At 42.0% G+C, this 20,209-nt stretch overlaps 1 protein-coding gene across 2 annotated transcripts in view; it reads left to right on the top strand.

The window, feature by feature from the left end:
- The window catches only part of PDGFRA (platelet derived growth factor receptor alpha), a 46,278-nt gene that overhangs the window by 10,411 nt on the left and 15,658 nt on the right, over window positions 1-20,209 (top strand). The window contains exons 5-17 of one of the 2 annotated variants that reach the window (XM_023555053.2): window positions 1,322-1,493; window positions 1,586-1,775; window positions 4,277-4,392; window positions 5,328-5,454; window positions 8,063-8,256; window positions 9,222-9,316; window positions 9,537-9,669; window positions 11,996-12,100; window positions 12,669-12,779; window positions 13,045-13,198; window positions 15,579-15,745; window positions 18,333-18,448; window positions 18,845-18,967. In XM_023555053.2, coding sequence (XP_023410821.2) covers window positions 1,322-1,493; window positions 1,586-1,775; window positions 4,277-4,392; window positions 5,328-5,454; window positions 8,063-8,256; window positions 9,222-9,316; window positions 9,537-9,669; window positions 11,996-12,100; window positions 12,669-12,779; window positions 13,045-13,198; window positions 15,579-15,745; window positions 18,333-18,448; window positions 18,845-18,967 — 1,803 coding nt within the window. The other variant, XM_023555054.2, reaches the window with a different exon arrangement.

The raw sequence follows: 20,209 nt of genomic DNA, 5'->3' as shown, positions 1-20,209 counted from the left end.
TTCTGCTTCCTTGGCATCAAGAACATTGTGCCTTCCTGTTCTGCCTCCTACCTGCCTGCTTTGTCTTTTTGTGACTCACCTTCGGTCAGCAATCATTGCTTTAGTCATTCAGTGAAGATTTAGTGATGTTTGCCAAATCCATGGCACTGTGCTAGAAACCAGTGCCTGCACAGAAGAATGGAGAGGGGGAGAGGGGGAGGAAGTAAGGAAGGAAACCACCAGGCTCAGTCTGAGCCACTGGAGATTATGCACAGCGTCTCCTTTATTCTAATATATTGTGGTAGGCGTATAGGAGAACCATGTGTAGGAAGGCCCAAGGCAGAAATGATGAACAGTGTTTAATACAGTGGCCTCACGGAGAACATAAGCCAGATACAAATTTTTTTCCCTTTACTCCTGAGTTGTAACTTTCTGCTTCTTGCCTTTTTTTTTTTTTGAAGTTAATAGTTCTCTGCTATTATCCATTTCTCTTTCTCCTTTTATCCGTTCGTCTCCTTCATTCTTCTGCTGCTGCTCTTTCTTCCTTTCTTTCTGAGGCATCTGATTGGAAGTTGGGCATTTTCACTTATTGCCTGGTAAAGTTCGTGCATTGAAGGGATAGTCACAGTTCAATATGTGTACATTTTCTCTAAAATTTGAAGCCTTTTTTTTGGTGTTCGTATTTGATTGTCTTTAATCCTTAAAACATAAACAATTTTTTTTCCATGTATTGGTGATAGACAATTTTTCCAAACCAAAGTGCATGCTACTTGGCCCAAAAGTGTATAATCAAAATATTGTTTTTTTTTAAACAACTTTTTTTTCTGATTATAAAAGTAATTCAGGTTTATTGTTGAAATTTTGTAACATGTAGAGAAACAGAGGACAAGCTTCTCAGAGCATCACTGTTAATATTTTGGGGTGATAAATTCTTTAAGTATTTTTTAAACAGATGTATTTTATACATAGATCCAAAACCAAGCCAAACCAGTTACCATCAAGTTAATCCCTACTCGTGGTGACCCCATGGGTGTCAGAATAGAACTGTGTTCTGTAAGGTTTCAAAGGATGTGATCTTTCGGAAGTAGATTGCCAGGGCTTTCTTCCAGGGGTACCTCTGGGTGGACTTGAAGTGTCAGCCTTTTGGTTGAGTGCTTAACCGTTTGCTCCATCCAGGGATTCTCTACGTATATATACATTTAATAACTAATAGGTATTGTTACATGCTTTATTCCTCAGCAGTGTAGGGCAGGCACCTTCCTATGTCATTACATATTCTTCTAAAACAACTTTCTCAGCAGCTAGCTTTTTAAACAGTTGGTTTTCCTCTCTTCTGCTGTAGAAAGGCAAAGGTGTCACAATGCTCGAGGAAATCAAGGTTCCAACCATCAAGCTGGTGTACACTTTGACAATCCCCAAGGCCACAGTGAAAGACAGTGGAGATTACGAATGTGCTGCCCGCCAGGCCACCAAGGAGGTCAAAGAAATGAAGAAAGTCACCATTTCTGTTCATGGTACAGCCTGCTCTCTAAACTATCAGTCATCCATGCTGCTCGGGATGTGCTATCTGGTAATTATTATTTAATGGAAACTTTTCTCAATACAGAGAAAGGATTCATTGAAATCAAACCCAACTTCAGCCAGTTGGAAGCTGTCAACCTGCATGAAGTCAAACATTTTGTGGTGGACATAAAGGCCTACCCTCCTCCTAGGATATCCTGGCTGAAGGACAACCTGACGCTGATTGAAAACCTGACCGAGATCACTACTGATGTAGACAGGATTCAGGAGATAAGGTAAAGACAGACCTTTCCCAAGTGTGTCTTTCCTCTTTATTGTGTGGCTCTAGATAGACAAAGATGTGTGTTTGTCTTACAGCCCAGACCAAAAGTTAATCCAGAAAGCTTAACAATCTGAGTTAAGAAATGCTACAAGTTTCTTTAATTAAAACATTGCAATTTGGTAATAGTATGTTAGATAGTATTTTATGAAAAAATGAAAAGAGAGAAGAGCTGAAAAGCTCTGCTCTCCAGTGAAACACAGTTTACTGGATCCAGCTAGAAATGGAAGAAAGTAAAATTGGAAACACCTGGACTGAATATATCTTCCTTGATGTCTCTATTAAGAGTAGACATGTGTGGTGATTCCAGCTGCAAAGGCAATTATCATGCAAACTTACATGAAATCATGGATTTAATTTGAAACTTATTTGCCCCAATGGAGTCCTGTATAGGAAATAAGAAGTAGAGCCTGGTTAAGTTTGTTTAGGCGAGAGACCTGCAATGGTTATGTTAGATCCCACCCCTCTGTTCCAATAGACTGTTCTCCATGTCTTAACTGGTGGTGGAGTTTTGAATAAATCACCACTCAGCCTCAGTTTCCTCATCTGTAAGGTAGGGTTAATAATATCTTATGTTCTGAAGGCAATGAATTGAATTGGATGCTGTCTTGAGGTCTTTTGCAGTTTTAAGCTATGGTTGGAATCTAAGAGTCCAGCTCTAGCCCTTGTCAGAAATTGTCTTAAAGAGACAAAAGTCAGGAAAGGGGAGAACAGAATCTTTCTTATCAGCTCACTTAAGCTCAGGATGTACTTTCTTTTTTCTGGACGAAATTCAATGAGTAATTACGGAGCTAGCTGTGAGAAAATGGATTTTATGACCTGTGTAGAACAGTGATTGAAAATGAAGTGGAATGCTGAATCTGGAAGGCTGTCTGATGGCCTAAAATGAAGGTGAACAAAGAAGTAGGCAGTGCTGAGCTTTCCAGTAGACTGTGATGGGAGAAGAGTAGGGTATTTCCAGCACAGCTAGCACATCAGACCCTTGTGTTAGCACTATCTGCAAGCCATAATCAACAGTAGTGAAAAGACAAGCTCACCAATTAAGTGGTTCTGGAAAGCTGCCTGTTGAAGGGATACAAGAATTCCTCCAGCCTGTATTTTTTTAGTTCCTATTATGTTCTGGGAGACACAAGGATGAACAAGATGGATGGGGTCTCTGGCTTCATGGAACTTAAAGCCAGTGTACCCATTGGCCTTCTTGATCAAACGAGTGCAGAAAATGAATGACAGAAGATCATTTGGTAATCAGAAGGCAGGTGTGCCTAAGGGGAACCTGAGGAAATCCATTCCTGAAGCATGATCAATATGATGCAGCGGAGGGAAAACCAGCCCAGTGTGTTCATATCACAGATCCCAGGGCTTCAGCATCTTGGGCTAGAAGACTGTACATTTTCAGATGCTTTTGAGCCTCCTAAATGCTTTCACACATACAGTGTCATTTAAATAACCCTCAAAATGACCTGTGCTGTCTGTACGATTATTTCATTTTATACATAAGGAAACTGAGGCACAGAGAATTTCAGTAATGCCCAAGGTCTTCTCAGTCCATAACCAGTGTTCTTCTTTCTCCTTTCCAGTTGTTTTTCCACACTGTGATATTTTATTAAGAAGGGCAAAAAATTGGGCAAATGCTAAATATTTACGCTTACACGCTCTTGTGTGTATGGGCAAACACAGAGGTCCAAATGTCATTTATAATGAGTGTAAGAAATCTTTTGGGAAATTTCCCTTTAATAATGTATGGAAATATATTTTTCTTATTCACTTTTTGAGTAGATGATGAAATCCCATGCTTTAAAAACAAACATAAAGTACATTGTAATAAGTGTCACTCCACTCCCGCCCCTACCTGCCCAGCTCCCCCTCCTCCCCACCCACCACAGGGAATGCATTCATTAGTTTCATTAAGTTCTTGTGAAACCTTCCAGAGTTCCTTTAAGCAAATACAAGCAAGTGGAAATGTTATATCCCTGAGATCTCTCCGTATCAATACGTAGAGAGGGTTCTCATTTCTTTCGTCTGGTGGTGTTCCATTGTTTGGCTTAACCACCTACATGGTAGATATTTAGGGGAACCAAGTATTTCTTTGGAAGGTAAATGTTAAGTTGTTGTGTTTTTTTTTTTTTTTTTTTTAAAGCTGATTAAAAAAAAAAAAATAGAATGGGTTTATTCTCATCTAGAAGTCAGGCCTTACCAGAGCTGAGTGCTCCTGGAGCCATGTAAGCCGTTCCTCATCTTATCATGCCTGGTTTTCTGTTGTAAGAATTAAGTGTCTATAGCTTGGACCTTCAACATGTGGAAAATATGTTGAGAATGCCAGAAAGGAGATGATACAGACAAAAAAAAGGTGTTTTGACTTTATACAAAAATAATTTTTAAATTGAAGACTGTGTTGGCTTAATAATTGGGATTTGCTTAGCTAATACTTGTTGAGGCAAGAAGTCCTTTTCTTTTAAGGTATCGAAGTAAATTAAAGCTGATCCGTGCTAAGGAAGAAGACAGTGGCCATTATACTATTGTAGTTCAAAATGAAGATGATGTGAAGAGCTATACTTTTGAACTATTAACTCAAGGTATGTAAAGGCAATGTAAAGACAATGGTAGCTCAGTGAATCCGGCACTTTTCTATTTTTTTTCTATTTTCTATTAGGTTGAAGAGGGAAAAGCTACACTTCAGTAGGGAAGCAGGGATGTCAGGGATAGCTTTGCTGGACTTATGTATTCAGATAATTCTGGGAGGTTCCGGACTGCTCTAGAGCAATCTGGCAATTCCTCTGCTCTAACGTCTTCTTCAGCACCCATTTCTTAATATGGCACCTCCAGTTTTGGGAAGAGTGAAGGGATGCTTTTTGATCCGGGAAACCTTGGATTGCCCTGGACAGTCTGACATTTTTGCTCAGCTTCCCTTGTAGATATTGTACAGTGGCTCCTACCATAATGGAGTGCCCAAGCCTCTTTACATTCAGGTTCAGCATCTGTTCGCGGAGTGCCTGCCATTTGCCAGGTGCTGTCTCAGATGGGCTCACTTGATCCTCAGAATGTTTGTGATTTGACATTAGCATATCCCTAATTTCTCTGACAGCAGATTAAAAAAAAAAAATTTTTAACTTAATAACATTCCACAGATACACTTTGGTAAATGCTGTTTTGTGTTACACTTTAGCTGAATCTATTACTTGAATCCCACACTACAACGTAATTTTAAGAGCTTCCTTGCTTTTAAGCCAAATAACCACAGGGTCTTTTCACTTCCCTCACTCCAGATTTAAAACACCACAGGGCACAAATCCCAAAACACTGAAACTGTGAAAAGCTTTTAACCAAGTGGGTCTGTCCAAACTGGAGCACTATTCCACACACAACTGGCTTTCTCACTCCCTGGGGTGGTTATTGGATTTGTAGGTTCGAATGCCACGTGGATGAGGTCTGAACTCAGACTTCCAGTTTGCAGTCCCCAGGGTTCTGGGGCATGAACCATTCAATGCTGACTTCCTTCAACCTCTTGCAGTTCCCTCCTCTATTCTGGACTTGGTTGATGACCACCATGGCTCTACTGGGGTGCAGACTGTGAAGTGCATGGCAGCAGGAACCCCTCTTCCTGACATTGAGTGGATGATTTGCAAGGATATTAAAAAGTATGGAAACCAGGTGTTCTTTTTTTTCTTTTGTGGTCAGAATGTTTCTCCTTTGATAAAACTGACCTCAAATGCATTGTATTTCTTTTGTTGCCTCTTTTTCCCCCATAACAGCTTTGTTGAGATATAATTTACGTGCTGTAAAACTCAACCTTTTACGTGTATAATTCAATGGTTTTTAGTATATTCACAGAGTTGTGCAACCATCACCACAACCAATTTTAGAACACTTTCTTCACTCCAAAAAGAAACCTCATACCCTTTAGTTATCATACCCCCAATCCCTCATCCCCCCATAGCCCAGGACAACCATTTCTATCTCTGTATGGCCTTTTATGACCATTTCATATACATGGAATCATTTTGGAGCCCTGATTGCACAGTGGTTAAGCATTCGGCTGCTAACCAAAAGGTCGACAGTTTGAATCCACCAGCCACTCCTTGGAAATCCTATGGGACAGTTCTACTCTGTCCTGTATGGTCACTATGAGTCAGAATCGACTCGACGGCAGTGGGTTTGGCTTTTGGGTTTGGAATCATCTCATATGTGGTCATTTGTGACTGGCTTCTTTCATGTGTATTATTTTTTGTTTTATAGTCCTATCTAATCTTTTTTTTTAATCTCTGCCTAAAGACTGGGCTTCAGGAATGGTTTCAGTTCTGGATTAACAGAGTGTCCAGAGACCACAGTTTTGGGGGTTCCTCCAGTGTCTGTCAGATTGTTAAGTCTGATCTTTTTATGTGAATTTAAATTCTGTTCTACGTTTTTCTCCTGCTCTCTCCAGGACTAGCTGTTGTGTTCCCTGTCAGGGCGGTCATTAGTTATAGCTGGGCACCATCTAGTTCTTCTGGTCTCAGGCTGGTGGAATCTCTGATTCATTTGGTCCTTTAGCCCTTTGGGCTAGAATTTTCCTTGTGTCTTTGGTTTCCTTCATTCTCCTTTGCTCTCAGTGGGATGGGACCAATAGATGTATTTTAGATGGCTGCTCACAAGCTTTTAAGACTCCAAATGCTACTAACCAAAGTGGGATGTAGAACTTTTTTTTATAAACTATCTTATGCCAATTGATCTAGAAGTCCCCTGAAACTATGGTCCTCAGGCCCCAGTCCCAGCTACTCTGTCCCTCAAAGTGTTTGGATGTTTAGGAAACTGCATTGCTTTTGCTTTGGTCCAGTTTTTCTAACTTCCCCTGTATTGAGTGTTGTCTTTCCTTTTACGGAAGTAGACCGTTGTCAACTTATTTGGCCTAAGGCTCATGTTACTCACAAGCTACAAGATGGGGTTCTGAACAGCTTCAGAGAGTGTGTATGCATGTTCATGAGTAGTATAGGGAGAAGGTCTATTTCTTTCATCAGATTCTCAAAGGATCTCTAATCTGAAAAAGTGATGAATTTTAAGAACCACTGTTCTAGGAGAATTTTTACTACTCCGGCCCGCATTTTTACCTCACATTTCTCGTGTGGTGAACTTTTCTACTCATATTTATACTTGTGACTAGACTAGCTTGTGAACATAAATGAAAAAAGCACCCATGTGGCTACTCACTACCTCCTTCGTCCACCTGCTGTTAGGTGGAAGTTAACTCCCTTCCTCCCCCGTCCCTCAACCTTCTCAAATGGGCACATGAGCCAAGTGTTCAGGCATCCACCCATGGCAACTTGTGTTCAAAGCCTTGATTTGTTCTTCTGAAGGCTGAGCTTCCTAGTCATAGCCTGTCTTAGAATTTGAGGGGACAGGACTTGGATATAGAATGGAGCTGGAATCTAGGTCTCATAACTCAGCCAGGGGCTTGCTCTAGCCCAAGTAATGCCTCAGGTGCCCTTCACAGTGTGGGTGGTGAGGGGGAGCATCCTGGTGAGAAGGGAGGGTGCCAGGCCTTTCTGAAGGGGTGGGAAAATGGGGGGAGGGAGTTAAATATTCTCAAAGTTGAAATGTTCAGTTTGGTTGGTTCAAGGTTTTGGATTTGTAGTGATATTTTATGGAACTTGTTTATGTCTGCCTCTCCTTCATGAACAGTTAACTTTCAATTATCTGAATGTATTTTATTCTCTCTGGTTGTGTGCCCAGAAAAAGCACAAAAGTTTTTTTTTTTTTCTTTTTTCTAGGTTTCTCTTTTTTTAAAAATGTGGTAAAACATATATAACCATTTTTTAAGTGATGTTAATTACATTCATAACATGCAACCATCCAATCTGAAACCAAACCCACTGCCGTTGTGTCACTTCCGACTCATGGCAACCCTTGTAAGGTTCCCAAGGCTGTAAACCATCACAGAAGCAGACTGCCACATCTTTTTCCCACAGAGCAGATGGTGGCTTTGAACCACTGACCTTATGGTTGGCATCTGAGTGCTTTTTTCACTGCTCCACCAGGACACCACTATTTCCAAAACTTTTCCATCAACCCAAACAGAATCTCAGTATTCATTAAGCAGTAACTCCCACAAGGTTTACCGTTAATCTGCACACAAAATAAGCAAGTCAGCCTGCAGTACCTCCAAATGTAGACAACGTGAGAACTGCTTGGTGTTTTAGGTTATTCTCATGGCTGCTCTCCCCCACACTACTCCCAGGAACTGCTCTATATTTATGTCCTTTTCTTCTCCAGATGCAATAATGAAACTTCATGGACGATTTTGGCCAACAATGTCTCAAACATCATCACTGAAATCCACTCCCGAGACCGGAGTACCGTGGAGGGCCAAGTTACTTTCACCAAAGTAGAGGAGACCATTGCAGTTCGATGCCTGGCTAAGAATCTTCTTGGGGTGGAGAACCGAGAGCTGAAGCTCGTGGCTCCCAGTGAGTTGCTTAACAGTCAGAGCCGCTCTGTCTAAGTGATCATCTGAGCCCTGAATCCCTCGGGTGAAACGTTGAACCCCAGTGGGGGCCAGACAGGCGTGGAAGTCCCCAAGCAGAAAGTCAGCTGTGGATGTTCCTCCAGGGCCTTCTCCGGACATTTTGTGGGAGCTCTTTTGTCAAGATGCAGATCCCAAACTGCGTCTTGCAGAGGCCCTTGGGCATCTCACTTGTTCGATTGTATAGCTACCCGATTTCTGTAGTCTAAGCATCAGTGTGTGGGGAAGGAAGATCTCCTGTCTTGTTTATCCTGACAACAGTTGAGACAAGTTGAGTTCTTCAAAAGGAAAAAACTCAGGAAAGCCAAAAGCAACATAAACAAAATTCATCCTCTCAAAATAATAAAGCTTATCAAGTAGAGGTTTCTGAAATTATTAAAACCAGTAGCCATTGAGTTGACTCCAACTCAGGGTGGCCTCATGTGTGTCAAGGGTGGAACTATGCTCCGTAGGGTTTCAATGGCTGATTTTTCCTTAGTAGATTGCCAGGCCTTTTTGCTGAGGTACCTCTGGGTGGACTGGAACCCCCAAGCTTTTGGTTAGCTGTTGAGCACATTAACCGTTTGCACCACCCAGGGACTTCTCTGAGGTCATAACAGCTGCAAAACTCATTATCAGTCTTGACTGCTCTAATTCGTGTTCTCCAAAAGGTTAATTTTGGAGCATGTTGAGAGAAAGTATTGAGATCCCCTAATTTTTGTCATTTTCTAAAGGAAGGGTGAGAGTAGACGTTTCATGCAGATAGTTGTTTGAGAGATGGTGTTGCCTGTCCCTATAAGGAACCAGGCCCCCGTCACAGTTCCTCACTGACAGTGAGCGATCCCTGGCCCAGGCCCAGTCACACCGCCTTCCTTCCTGCCCACATGTTCATGAGAAAATTCTCCACCAAGTCTCTCTCTTGTCCTTTAGCTCTGCGTTCTGAACTCACTGTGGCGGCTGCAGTCTTGGTGCTATTGGTGATTGTGATCATCTCACTTATTGTCCTGGTCGTCATTTGGAAACAGGTAGATATTTTCTCAAAGAACTCAAAATCTTTGAAGTCCATGAGAACAAGGAGAACAGCAGTTAGGTTAGTGCTTGGCACAGAGAAGGTGCTCAGTAATATATGTTGAATGAATGTTGTTGAGTCCTACTGTGTCCACACACTTCACTGTTGCCATTAATTAAGCTTTGGTGCATTCAAACTTTGGTAACTCACCAGTTACCTGTCTTGGTCATTTATAGAAACCGAGGTATGAAATTCGTTGGAGGGTCATTGAATCAATCAGCCCTGATGGACATGAATATATTTATGTGGACCCCATGCAGCTGCCTTATGACTCCAGATGGGAGTTTCCAAGAGATGGACTAGTGCTTGGTAAGCTTCTCTTGGGTTGATCTTGCAAGATTCCCCTTCCACTCTTTTTTTAAAAATAATATTTTATTTTATTGTGTTTTTGATGAAGTTGACAGAGCAGTTTAGGTTCCCATTCAACAATTTATACACAAAGTGACATTGGTTACATTCTTCAAAATAGTGAACATTCTCATTATTTCTCTTTTGGTTGTTCTGTTTCCATTAATCTAGCTTCCCTACCCCCTTATATTCTCATCTTTGTTTTAAAGTAATTGTTGACCATTTGGTCTCATAGAGGATTTTTTAAAGGAGCACAGTACTCATGGGTGATATTCTTTATTTTGTGAGCCAGTCTATTTTTTAGCTAAAAGGTGACCTCGGGGGCTAGTTTCAGTTCAAGGTTTAAAGGGTATCTCAGGGCAGTAGTCTCAGGGAGTCCTCCAGTCTCAACTGGTACAGTGAGTCTGTATTTTTTTTTTAGGATTTTGAGGTTCTGTTCCACATTTTCTCCCATTTTATCAGGATCCATCTATTGTGGCCCTGATCAGAATGACCAAGACTTCCTTTTGATTTGTACATACCTTTATTATTTATAGGCTTATGGAGGAATAAGGGATCTGAGCTTGTGCTTAGAAAGAGCTAGACAATAGAAATTGGCTTTCAGAAATATTTTCCAGTATTAAAAATGAGCTAATTGGCAGAAAGAATACATTAGGTAAAAAAAAAAAAAGGAGAGAATCTGAATAAAGCATGTACTTTAGTTAATAAAAAAATGAGTTAGTTGGATCGCTGCAATGATTTTTTTTAATCCTTCTCCATAGCAAATTATAGTTAAAGAAAATTGTACAAAGGGAGAAGAGAATATGAGGAGGCCTGGCAGAGATACCTAACAAAATGGTTTTGCTTTGGAAATGACACAAATTGAAATGAGATGAATTTCCGTGACTAAAAAGGAACAGATGATAAATGAATGAAGACACCCATAAAAGATATTTTGATCCAATACATTCTGAGGGTGGATTAGATACTTTTAAATATATATATATACACATTTAGAATGTAGAATATAAAAATATAGAATGATTTTAAAGTAAAAGATGTAAATACTACCAAGCCAATTTATCACAAACTTCTCAAATATTTCAGTCCTAGGTTGAGACCAAATGCGGGACACTTTAGTCCAAGGGAATTTTTTTTTTAAATTGCATTTTGAATGAATGAAAACAGGACAAAGACAAATGAAAGTTAGAGCTAGAGGTTGTTTCCCCATGAATATTCTAATGGTATGTACTTTGAAGAATGCCTAATGCAGTTTTTAATTATCCACCTGCCTCATTTTTTTTTTTTTCATTCCAAAGTAGAGCGGAGTTTAGTTCTCCATAGTTACTTCACCGAGACCAAACAAAGCACTGTAGCTGCTCTCAGTTTCAAATACTTTTACCAGGGGATTAAGTTTTCTCTTTATTATTTTTTCCCTCTGTTTTACAAAGAGGAACAAGAAAGCTTAGGGGAATTAAGATGTAAAAACAGATGGTGGAAAAGGTCAAAATCCCTAATATCCCAAGAGGCATTTACACACCTGTGTATCATGAAGTTGCAAGTGAAGCAACACTTTTCCAGGTACAGTTTCCAGCAATGCAGACATGCAATAGGAGGCAATGTCATACCATCGGTGTCCTTTATGAGCTGAGCCCTTCCCTGGCTTGTCTCTACACAGTGATCCTGATCACCCCAGGAAACATCCCCCAGACTGGGAGCTCTTTAATGGTAGAGTCAACAGCTTTGATTTCGTTTTGTATCTCCCAATATGAAGCAAAATCCAGTGCTCCCAGGGCACCTTCCTGACAAACAGGCAGCAAGAAGACCAGTTTTTACCTAATCACTTCTTGGCATCAGCAATGTTTTCAGTACTGAAGTATTTCCAGTAGTTAAGGATTTATTGATGCAGTAGATGTCTCCATTTGCATGTGGCAAACAGAAGGGCAGAGAACCAGGGGGCTTGGGCGAGAGCCACAGAGAGCAAGTGCAAACAAGCCAGGGTCTGCCCCAGCCAGGAGCTGGTAGACAGAGAGCTCACACCAGGGAGGGCCCTGCCCCCCTTTCTCCCGTCTGTGTTTGCCTTTCCCTTGCAAATGTTATTTGACAAAAGCAATTACACTAATTTCCTTCCCTGTGGGCTCAGTTCTGTTTTTGACATGATGACTTGGAGGAATAATTATGCTTACTCAATACAGGAAACACACCCACCTCAGCCCAGCTGTGCACGCAGGAGTGCTGGCCGAGGCAAATGAAGCTGAGGTGATGATGGGAGACAGTGGTGTGTATTAATGGTTCTGCTTGTCCACAGGTCGTATCCTGGGATCTGGTGCCTTTGGGAAAGTGGTTGAAGGAACGGCCTATGGATTAAGCCGTTCTCAGCCTGTGATGAAAGTAGCAGTGAAGATGCTAAAACGTAAGTCCCTCTTCCTGGGGTTTTTTTGAACACGGAGATGTTATGTGAGTTACACACAGCTCGTAAATGCCAAGTTTAAGACTGGATTCCGCTTCTTTTGACTCTAGATTTTATGCGTATTTAGACTATTTTGTCAATTAGTTTTATTTAAATTGTTCTTGTTGCCTGCATGTTGGAAAGTCAAGGTTATTATTTTTTCTTAAACCAGTTGCTGTCACGTTGACTCCAACTCATGACGACCCCATGTGTGTCAGAGTAGATCTGTGCTCCAAACAGTTTTCAATGGCTAACTTTTCAGAAGTAGATCACCGGATTTTTCTTCTGAGGCACCTCTGGGTGGACTTGAACTTTCAACCTTTTGGTTAGCAGCTGAGTGCATTAACCACACCACCCAGGGACTCTCAAAGACTAGGGAATTAGTTATTAACATTCAGAATGAGCCACTGCTTCTTTTTTATACTCTGGGTAAATAAAGCAGTTTTCAACAGAATTAGCTGTTACTGGCTTTTCCGGAGAAGAGGAAGTAGGTGGCTCAGTTGACCTGATACATGATGTACTTCTTCAACAGCCACAGCCAGATCCAGTGAAAAACAAGCTCTCATGTCTGAACTGAAGATTATGACTCACCTGGGGCCACATTTAAACATTGTAAACTTGTTGGGGGCCTGTACCAAATCAGGTAAGCCTACTGACCTTGGGGTAGGGATTTTCACGGAACACCCTTGGTTGTGAAAGCCGTTGAACTAGGTTTTTTAACTCCTCACTCTCCTCCCCGAAACGTGCCGGTGAATATATGCGTGTTGACTGGAGTTGACTGGATTCAGCTGAATTGATGGAAGCTCATTTCTTTGAGCAATATATCTTGCAAGTCCAAACATAGCAACTCATGGCTTTTCTGTTCTTCATTTTCATACCCATCTCCAAACTGGTTTTGGTCTCCACAGGACCCATTTACATCATCACTGAGTACTGCTTCTATGGGGATTTGGTCAATTATTTGCATAAGAATAGAGACAGCTTTCTGAGTCACCACCCAGAGAAGCCAAAGAAAGAGTTGGACATCTTTGGATTGAACCCCGCTGATGAAAGCACACGGAGGTGAGTGCACAGAGAGACGCTGCTGTGTATCATTGTCTTACGAGCCCCTCATTGGGGAGAAACTGTGTCTTGGTGGACTCAATACCTGTGGATTCAGAGCCAGGATGTAGCAAGACTTACAGTCAAGTCACCCTGCCCAGTCATCCTGTGACATGGTGCAGACAGATACACGATGTCTGTGGGTGTATCATGTGGAGAGGCCTCGCTGATTGGTTTGAATGAGAGTGAGAGTTGGAATAGTCCTGGGAGCCATTCTGCCATTTATATGTGATCCACCTGTGTTGTTGTTGTCGTTAATTGCTATCTAGCCAGTGCCAACTCATGGCGACCTTATGTATAATAGAAACATTGCCCAGTCCTGCGCCATCTTCATGATAGTTGATATGTTTGAGTCCATAAAAACCCCAAAACCAAGGCCATTGCCGTCTAGTTGATTTTGCCTCATAGCGACCCTGTAGGACAGAGTAGAGCTGTCCCATAGCGTTTTCAAAGAGCGGCTTGTGGATTCAAACTGTCGACCTTTTGGTTAGCAGCTGAACTCTTAACCACTGTACCACCCGGGCAAAGTTGTGGCTCTTGTATCAAACGATCGCACTGAGAGTTTCCCTCATTTTTGCTGACTCTCTACTTCATCAAATACGATGTCCTTTTCTACCAGTTGGTCTCTCCTGGTGACGTGTACAAAGTACATGAGCTAAAGTCTCTCCGCCTTGCTTCCAAGGAGCATTGTGGTTGTATTTCTTCTAAGGTTGACGCATTCGTTCTCCAGGCACCGCAATATTCTTTGCCAGCACCACAATTCAAATGCATCAGTTCTTCTTCTGTCTTCGTATTTCATTGTCCGGCTTTTGCATGCATATGAGGCTGCTGAAAAGACCATAGTGTGGGTCAGGTGCACCTCAGTTATCAAAGTGACATCTTTGCTTTTTTAAAACTTTAAGAGGCCTTGGAGCTGATTTGCCAGATGCAATACATTGTTTGATTTCTTGACTGCTGCTTCCATGGTAGTCCACTTAGGACCTAGATAATGCAGCTCTGGCCAGTGATGTCTGAGTTTTTGTAATGCATGAGTAACTGTCTGGATACCCTTTGGTTTGAGATACTGGCCCTTGCTGAATCTGGGCTTATAAGTCAAGCCGATGGTAGGAATCCTCACTGCAGAGAGCAACAAATGGCTATAAAGATCACTGTAGATTTTAAATTCTGTAAAGATCAGAAAGTACAATGAGTTCATTTCTTATAAAATTACTTGATGGATACCAAATGGTGCTCAGTATTATTGAGCAGTAGTAATTTGTTGCCCAGGCCACATGGCCCAGGTTCATGGCCTATGAATTGAAAATAAGAGAAAGAACAAAGGCAATGTGATGAATTTTTCAAACTTTAAATGTAATAGGCTTGTAAAATTTTAGAAGTCTATGTGAGTGTAATGAGCCCTGGTAGTGCAGTGGTTAAGTGCCCTGCTGATAATCAAAAGGTCAGTAGTTTGAAGCCACTAGCTACTTCATGGGAGAAAGAGTGGCAGTCTGCTTCAGGAGAGACTATAGCCTTGGAAACCCTATTGGGCAGTTCTGCTCTGCCCTACAGGGTTTCTGTGAGTTGGAATTGACTTGATGGCTATAGGTTTTATGAGAGCATAGCCCCATAGTCGTGGGTGTAGCTATTCAGAATGTCTAGGTTCCTGCAGACAAGGTGTTGGGACTGGCACTGAGAACAAATAAATGAATATATAAGTAAATAAGTCAGTAATAACATTTGTTCAGCCCTTTATTTGTGCCAAGCATCATTTCAAACATTCCCCTAGTCTTCCCCATCTTTGTAAAGTTGATTCATTCTATGTCTTAGGGAAAGTGCTTCCTGATCCCCCTTCTTCTCCCCAGATCGAGTCGTTTTCCTTATATGCTATTATAACCTTCCCTCCTTCAGAGCACACCTGAGTTTGAGATCATCTATGTCGTTGTGTGATTATTTATTCATACTCATCTCCCCACAGAAAGGGCACAGATTGATTTTGCTTCTGTTTATCCCTGTAACCCCAGTGCCTACCACATACTACCTGCCACATGATAGGCACCTAACCATCACCTGAGGTCCCTGGGTGGCTCGAACCATTTGTGCTCAACTATTAACCTAAAGTTTGGCAGTTTGAGCCCATCCAGTGACACTGCAGGAGAAATCCCTGGCATTCTGCTTCCACAAAGATTACCGCCAAGAAAACCGGGTGCCACAGTTCTACTCTGTAACATGTGGGGTCGCCATGAGTTGGAATTGACTCCATGGTAGCAGGCTTGGTTTTTGTTTTTAAATTATCATTTATTGAATGGTCAGTGATTATTCCAGAGCGGAACCCTGGCTAAGGTTTCTTTTTCTGTTTTTACAGTTACGTTATTTTATCTTTTGAAAACAATGGTGACTACATGGACATGAAACAAGCCGATACCACACAGTATGTCCCCATGCTGGAAAGGAAAGAGGTCTCTAAGTATTCAGACATCCAGAGATCTTTGTATGATCGCCCAGCCTCGTATAAGAAGAAATCTATGTTAGGTAAAGGCGTCTATACTCGCTTATTGGGTGTTGTGACATTTAAGTGGCTTAATGTGATATTTAAAATGCTCAGAGGAAGGTAGGGATGGATGGTAAGCAGGTCCTTCAGGCCACACGGTCGCTAATGCAGGTCTGTGCACCACTACTGGTCTGTGACATGTTCTCCCAGGTTTGTGATACGTTCCCCTAGGCTTGTGGCCTGTAAATCGAAAATAAGAGAATAAAGGCACACTTAATATAATGAAGTTTTCTAGCTTTAAATGTAACCAGTTTAAAGAATTGTTCTTTCTGATGTAATGACCTTCTTTTTTGGTGTTAGCATGCCCTTTAAAAAAAAAGATATATACTTCATTTTATTTTTGGTGAAAATATGTGCAACAAAACCTGCTCCCATTCTGCTCCCAGTTTCTGGACATAATGATCAGTGATGTTGATTACGTTCTTCACATTGTGTCAAATTCTTGTTATTTCTGTTCCACTCCCATTAACCTAAACTCCCTGCACCCCACCCCCACAACCTTCTCATCTGTGCTTTAAAATAGCTGTTGATTATTTAGTCTTGTATAGATAATTTTTTTTTAAAAGAACGTAATACTCAAGGTTGACAATCTTTACTTTTTGAACTAACCTGTAACTTAGTTTAAAGGTGAATTCAGGGAATAGTTTCAAAAATGTTCTTTTTAAAAAAAAAGAAAATGAAAACGTGGTGATTATTGTCTTTTGTCAACACCCTTACTTGGAGAAGTTAGAAGTTAGGAATCTTATGTTGGTTCCTAATTTTTTTTTTTTTTTTATAAGTCTATGACATCTATGAGTTCAATACATATTGAATATTTGCTAAAAAGCTTTCCTCACGTCCAGCTTGTGATAGATACTGATGAGTAGACAATCTGAGGTTATATTTTCTGACGAGGATTGGGGGGTGTTCCAATTGAATGTTGTTTGAAGGAGGATCATCTGTTTTCAAAGCAGACGAACATATGGCAGGGTTGAATTAATTTCTAAACTCCGGGGAGCTGATACCCATACCAAATGGACCACCCCATATCAGCTCGGCAGGTGCGGTGGAGGGGCGCCTCTGGGGTTCTATCTAATTACAGGGTTGGAGTGGGGAGAGGAAGCTGACTAATGGATGGTCTGACATTGACCTGTCCTGCGAGCTTACCTTATTGGCTCTGGTCAATGCAAAAATTGTTGAGTTGCCATAGAAATTGTTTTGAAAATCACTGACATGTTCTGAATGTTTTCAGGTTCTTAAGTGAAAGGCAGGATCCATCAAAAAAAAAAGAATGTGCTTGTTTTGCAAAGCTCAGTACACAATAATATTTTCCATTTCTGTGGTTCCAAGTTCCATTCACTTCCCATTGCCAAATGGGTGAGTGTCCAAGGGCTTTTTAAAGATTAGCCAACGAGAGTTATCGGAACCAGCGCTTCCTCTCCCTCCCATATTGTTAAAAATAGTTTACATTGCTTCCCAGGCTGTGCTGGTGGACTTGGCTCCAGATGGCAGGGGAGCCTGAGTCATGCTCAAGCCTGGGCCCTGCTGGCAGACAGACCGCTGATTTCTGGCCTTCCTGTGGCTGGCTGGAAAAATGTGAATGGCTGGAGCCACTCTTCACTTGCCTGAAGACTTTCAGAAAGAGCTGAGGACTGCTGGCCTAGATTGCCTCCTTCCTCGAAAACTCTGGGACCCTTCCAGATAGGATAACTGGAGAATGTGGACAAGTTACAAACAAAGTGAACTAAATGCAAAGCCATTGGCACTGATCTTTAAGAGTTCTAGCTTTTGTGATTAGTATTTCATTTTTTTTTTCCACAGAATAAGCCAAGTATTAGGAAAGATGGCTTTAAAAAGCAATTTCTGGGAGCTCTTTTTTTCAGAAGGGCATAATGTATGTTCAACATGGAAGATGCGTGACTGTGAGTGTGTGTTTGTGTAAAGATGACTCAGGTGATTTGCTAAATAAGGTTGAAAAAGGAAACCCAGCAGGCAAAAAACAAAACAAAAAACCATCCGAAAGATTGGTTGAGATCGGCCGTTATGGATAAGATGATATTCCTGTGTAAACCAAAATCAAACCAGCTGCCTTCAAGTTGATTCCAACTCATGGTGACCCCATGTGTGCAGAGTACAACTGTGCTCCCTGGGGTGCAAGGTTGTGACCTTTTGGAAGCTGCTCGCTAGGCCTTTCCTCTGAGGCACCTCTGGATGGTTCTAACTGCCAATCTTTCAGTTAGTAGTAGAGTCCTTAACTGTTTGTACCACCCAGGGACTCCAAATATGTGTGTGTGTGTGTATACACCCTCCCCACGTCCACACACACGGATTTTTTTTTTTTTATTTGTTTTCTGGACTGGGTATATTTTTCTGTAGATATTACTTCCTTTTAAAGAAGGAGCCTTTGCATAGTTTCGCTACCCACCCTGTGAGATGGAGAAACCCTATATGAGAAGATCATTTCAGATGTGTTCTTTGGACAATTCTCTGGCCAGGATTGGGCAGACAACAGCCCAGCCAGAAGGAGTGTCACTGATGGTGTCATCTCCTGCTCTGCCCACACCAACACACTTAATTACTTTTCTGCAGACTCAGAAGTCAAAAACCTCCTCTCGGATGATAACTCAGAAGGCCTTACTTTGTTGGATTTGTTGAGCTTCACCTATCAAGTTGCCCGAGGAATGGAGTTTTTGGCTTCAAAAAATGTAAGTATTAAACAACAAAAATAATCAAGGAACAGAAACCTCTGTAGACATTGGCCACAGATTCCAGGGTGAGCAAGTGTGGAAGGAGACGTTAGGAGATAGATCTGGGAGAGGCCAGTCTTGATGGCTGCTTCTCATTTCTCTTCCACTCTTCTTTGCCTAAGCAGGAGTCCGACATCACCAGTGTCTTCCCTTTCTCCAGTGCTCCCTCTCTTTGGGGAGTGGTTGGGATGAGAGCCTCAATGTGGGGAGGTTTGCTTCGTTTGCTGGGACACCGTGCCTGAGGTGTTGTGCCGGCAGCTCCCAGCACCACCATGAAGTGGCCAGTCTTATGGGGGTGATGCTGTCTAGCTGCAGATGGATTGTGCTGAAGTCGTTTCTTCCCCTTGCCTGCAGTGTGTCCACCGGGACCTGGCTGCTCGCAATGTCCTCCTGGCTCAGGGGAAAATTGTGAAGATCTGTGACTTTGGCCTGGCCAGAGATATCATGCATGATTCTAACTACGTGTCAAAAGGCAGCGTAAGTGCTCTCTCCCCTCGTTTTGCATGCTCGCCCTCCCTGGTTTGACTCTCTGAAATCAGGTGTAACTTCTAACCATTGGGTACCCGTATTCTCAATATGGAATCCGGGAGAGTCATGAGTGGGCTTGGGGGCTCCATGGGGAAAGCACAGGCTCTGCCAGTGTGAGTACCAACTCTGCCATTTACTAGCATTGGGATTTGGGGCAAGTCACTTGACCATTCTGTGCCTAAGCTTTCCTATCTGTAGGATGAAAGTGGTAATAGTACCTTCTCCTGGGTTACTGTATCGATTAAATCGGTTAATTCCTGTAACTTGCTTAGGACAGTGCCTGGCACATATAAGCACCCAGTAAATGTTGGGTGTTAATATATAAATTGTGTACATGCATGTACATGCATGTGCTTCTAGGGAGAGCATCTCTAGCTTTTATCAGATTTTCAAAAGGCATCCATAACACCCACAATATTAAGGCCATTTGAGTATTATCCTAGGGGTACAATTTCCTTAAAGATAAGCATTCTGTCCTATACTTGGACCTTCTCCCTGCCCTTTCCATCTCCAAGCAGATGTAAGTAACTTGGCGTACATCTGCCACCTGCGTGTATAGTTCCAAATCACCCAGCTGCACTGGTTGTGAGAGGCCACAGGGCTGCTGGGAGGGACACCGGCCTGAGTCCAGGCTCCGCGTGGTTCGTGTTCTCACATAGCCGTGGGCTCTTCCTATACAACTTTAGGCCCCTTGAACAAATCAGTGGACTTCGGCGGAGCCAGTTTTCTCCTCTGTTCAAATAAGGATATGAATCTCCGCTATCTCCCCAGGCCGTCCTAGAGAGAGTAAGGATGCTAACGTGGCTACTTTATGTATCTGCCTCAGTCTAGTGTTTACTCTAAAAGTTGGGTCAGCCTTGCAGTAGAGGTTGGAAAAATTTACCCTAACGCATGATTCTTTGCAGTGGTGGGAAATTACTGTATTTCTTAAGGTCCAAAAGCTCACAGATCACTGAATGTGTTTTTAATTTTGTTCCTTGGAACGCCTGAAAACAGGGCACAGTTGCATTCAGGACTCATGTTTTGGGGGACAAAAATCCAGGATTAAATTTTTTTGCATGTTATTTTTTGGGGAGGACATAAGAGGCAACATTGGTCATTCACCACTCATCAAATATTTAGTGAGCACCCACTAGGTGCCAGGCACTCTTCTGCGTGCTAGAGGACAGCAGTGTAGAAAACGCACAACAG

This window comes from Loxodonta africana, chromosome 5 (genome assembly GCF_030014295.1).
Source record: "Loxodonta africana isolate mLoxAfr1 chromosome 5, mLoxAfr1.hap2, whole genome shotgun sequence".
NCBI lineage: Eukaryota > Metazoa > Chordata > Mammalia > Proboscidea > Elephantidae > Loxodonta > Loxodonta africana.
Note: the sequence above shows the minus strand (reverse complement) of the source record. Positions and strands in the feature narration are given on the sequence as shown.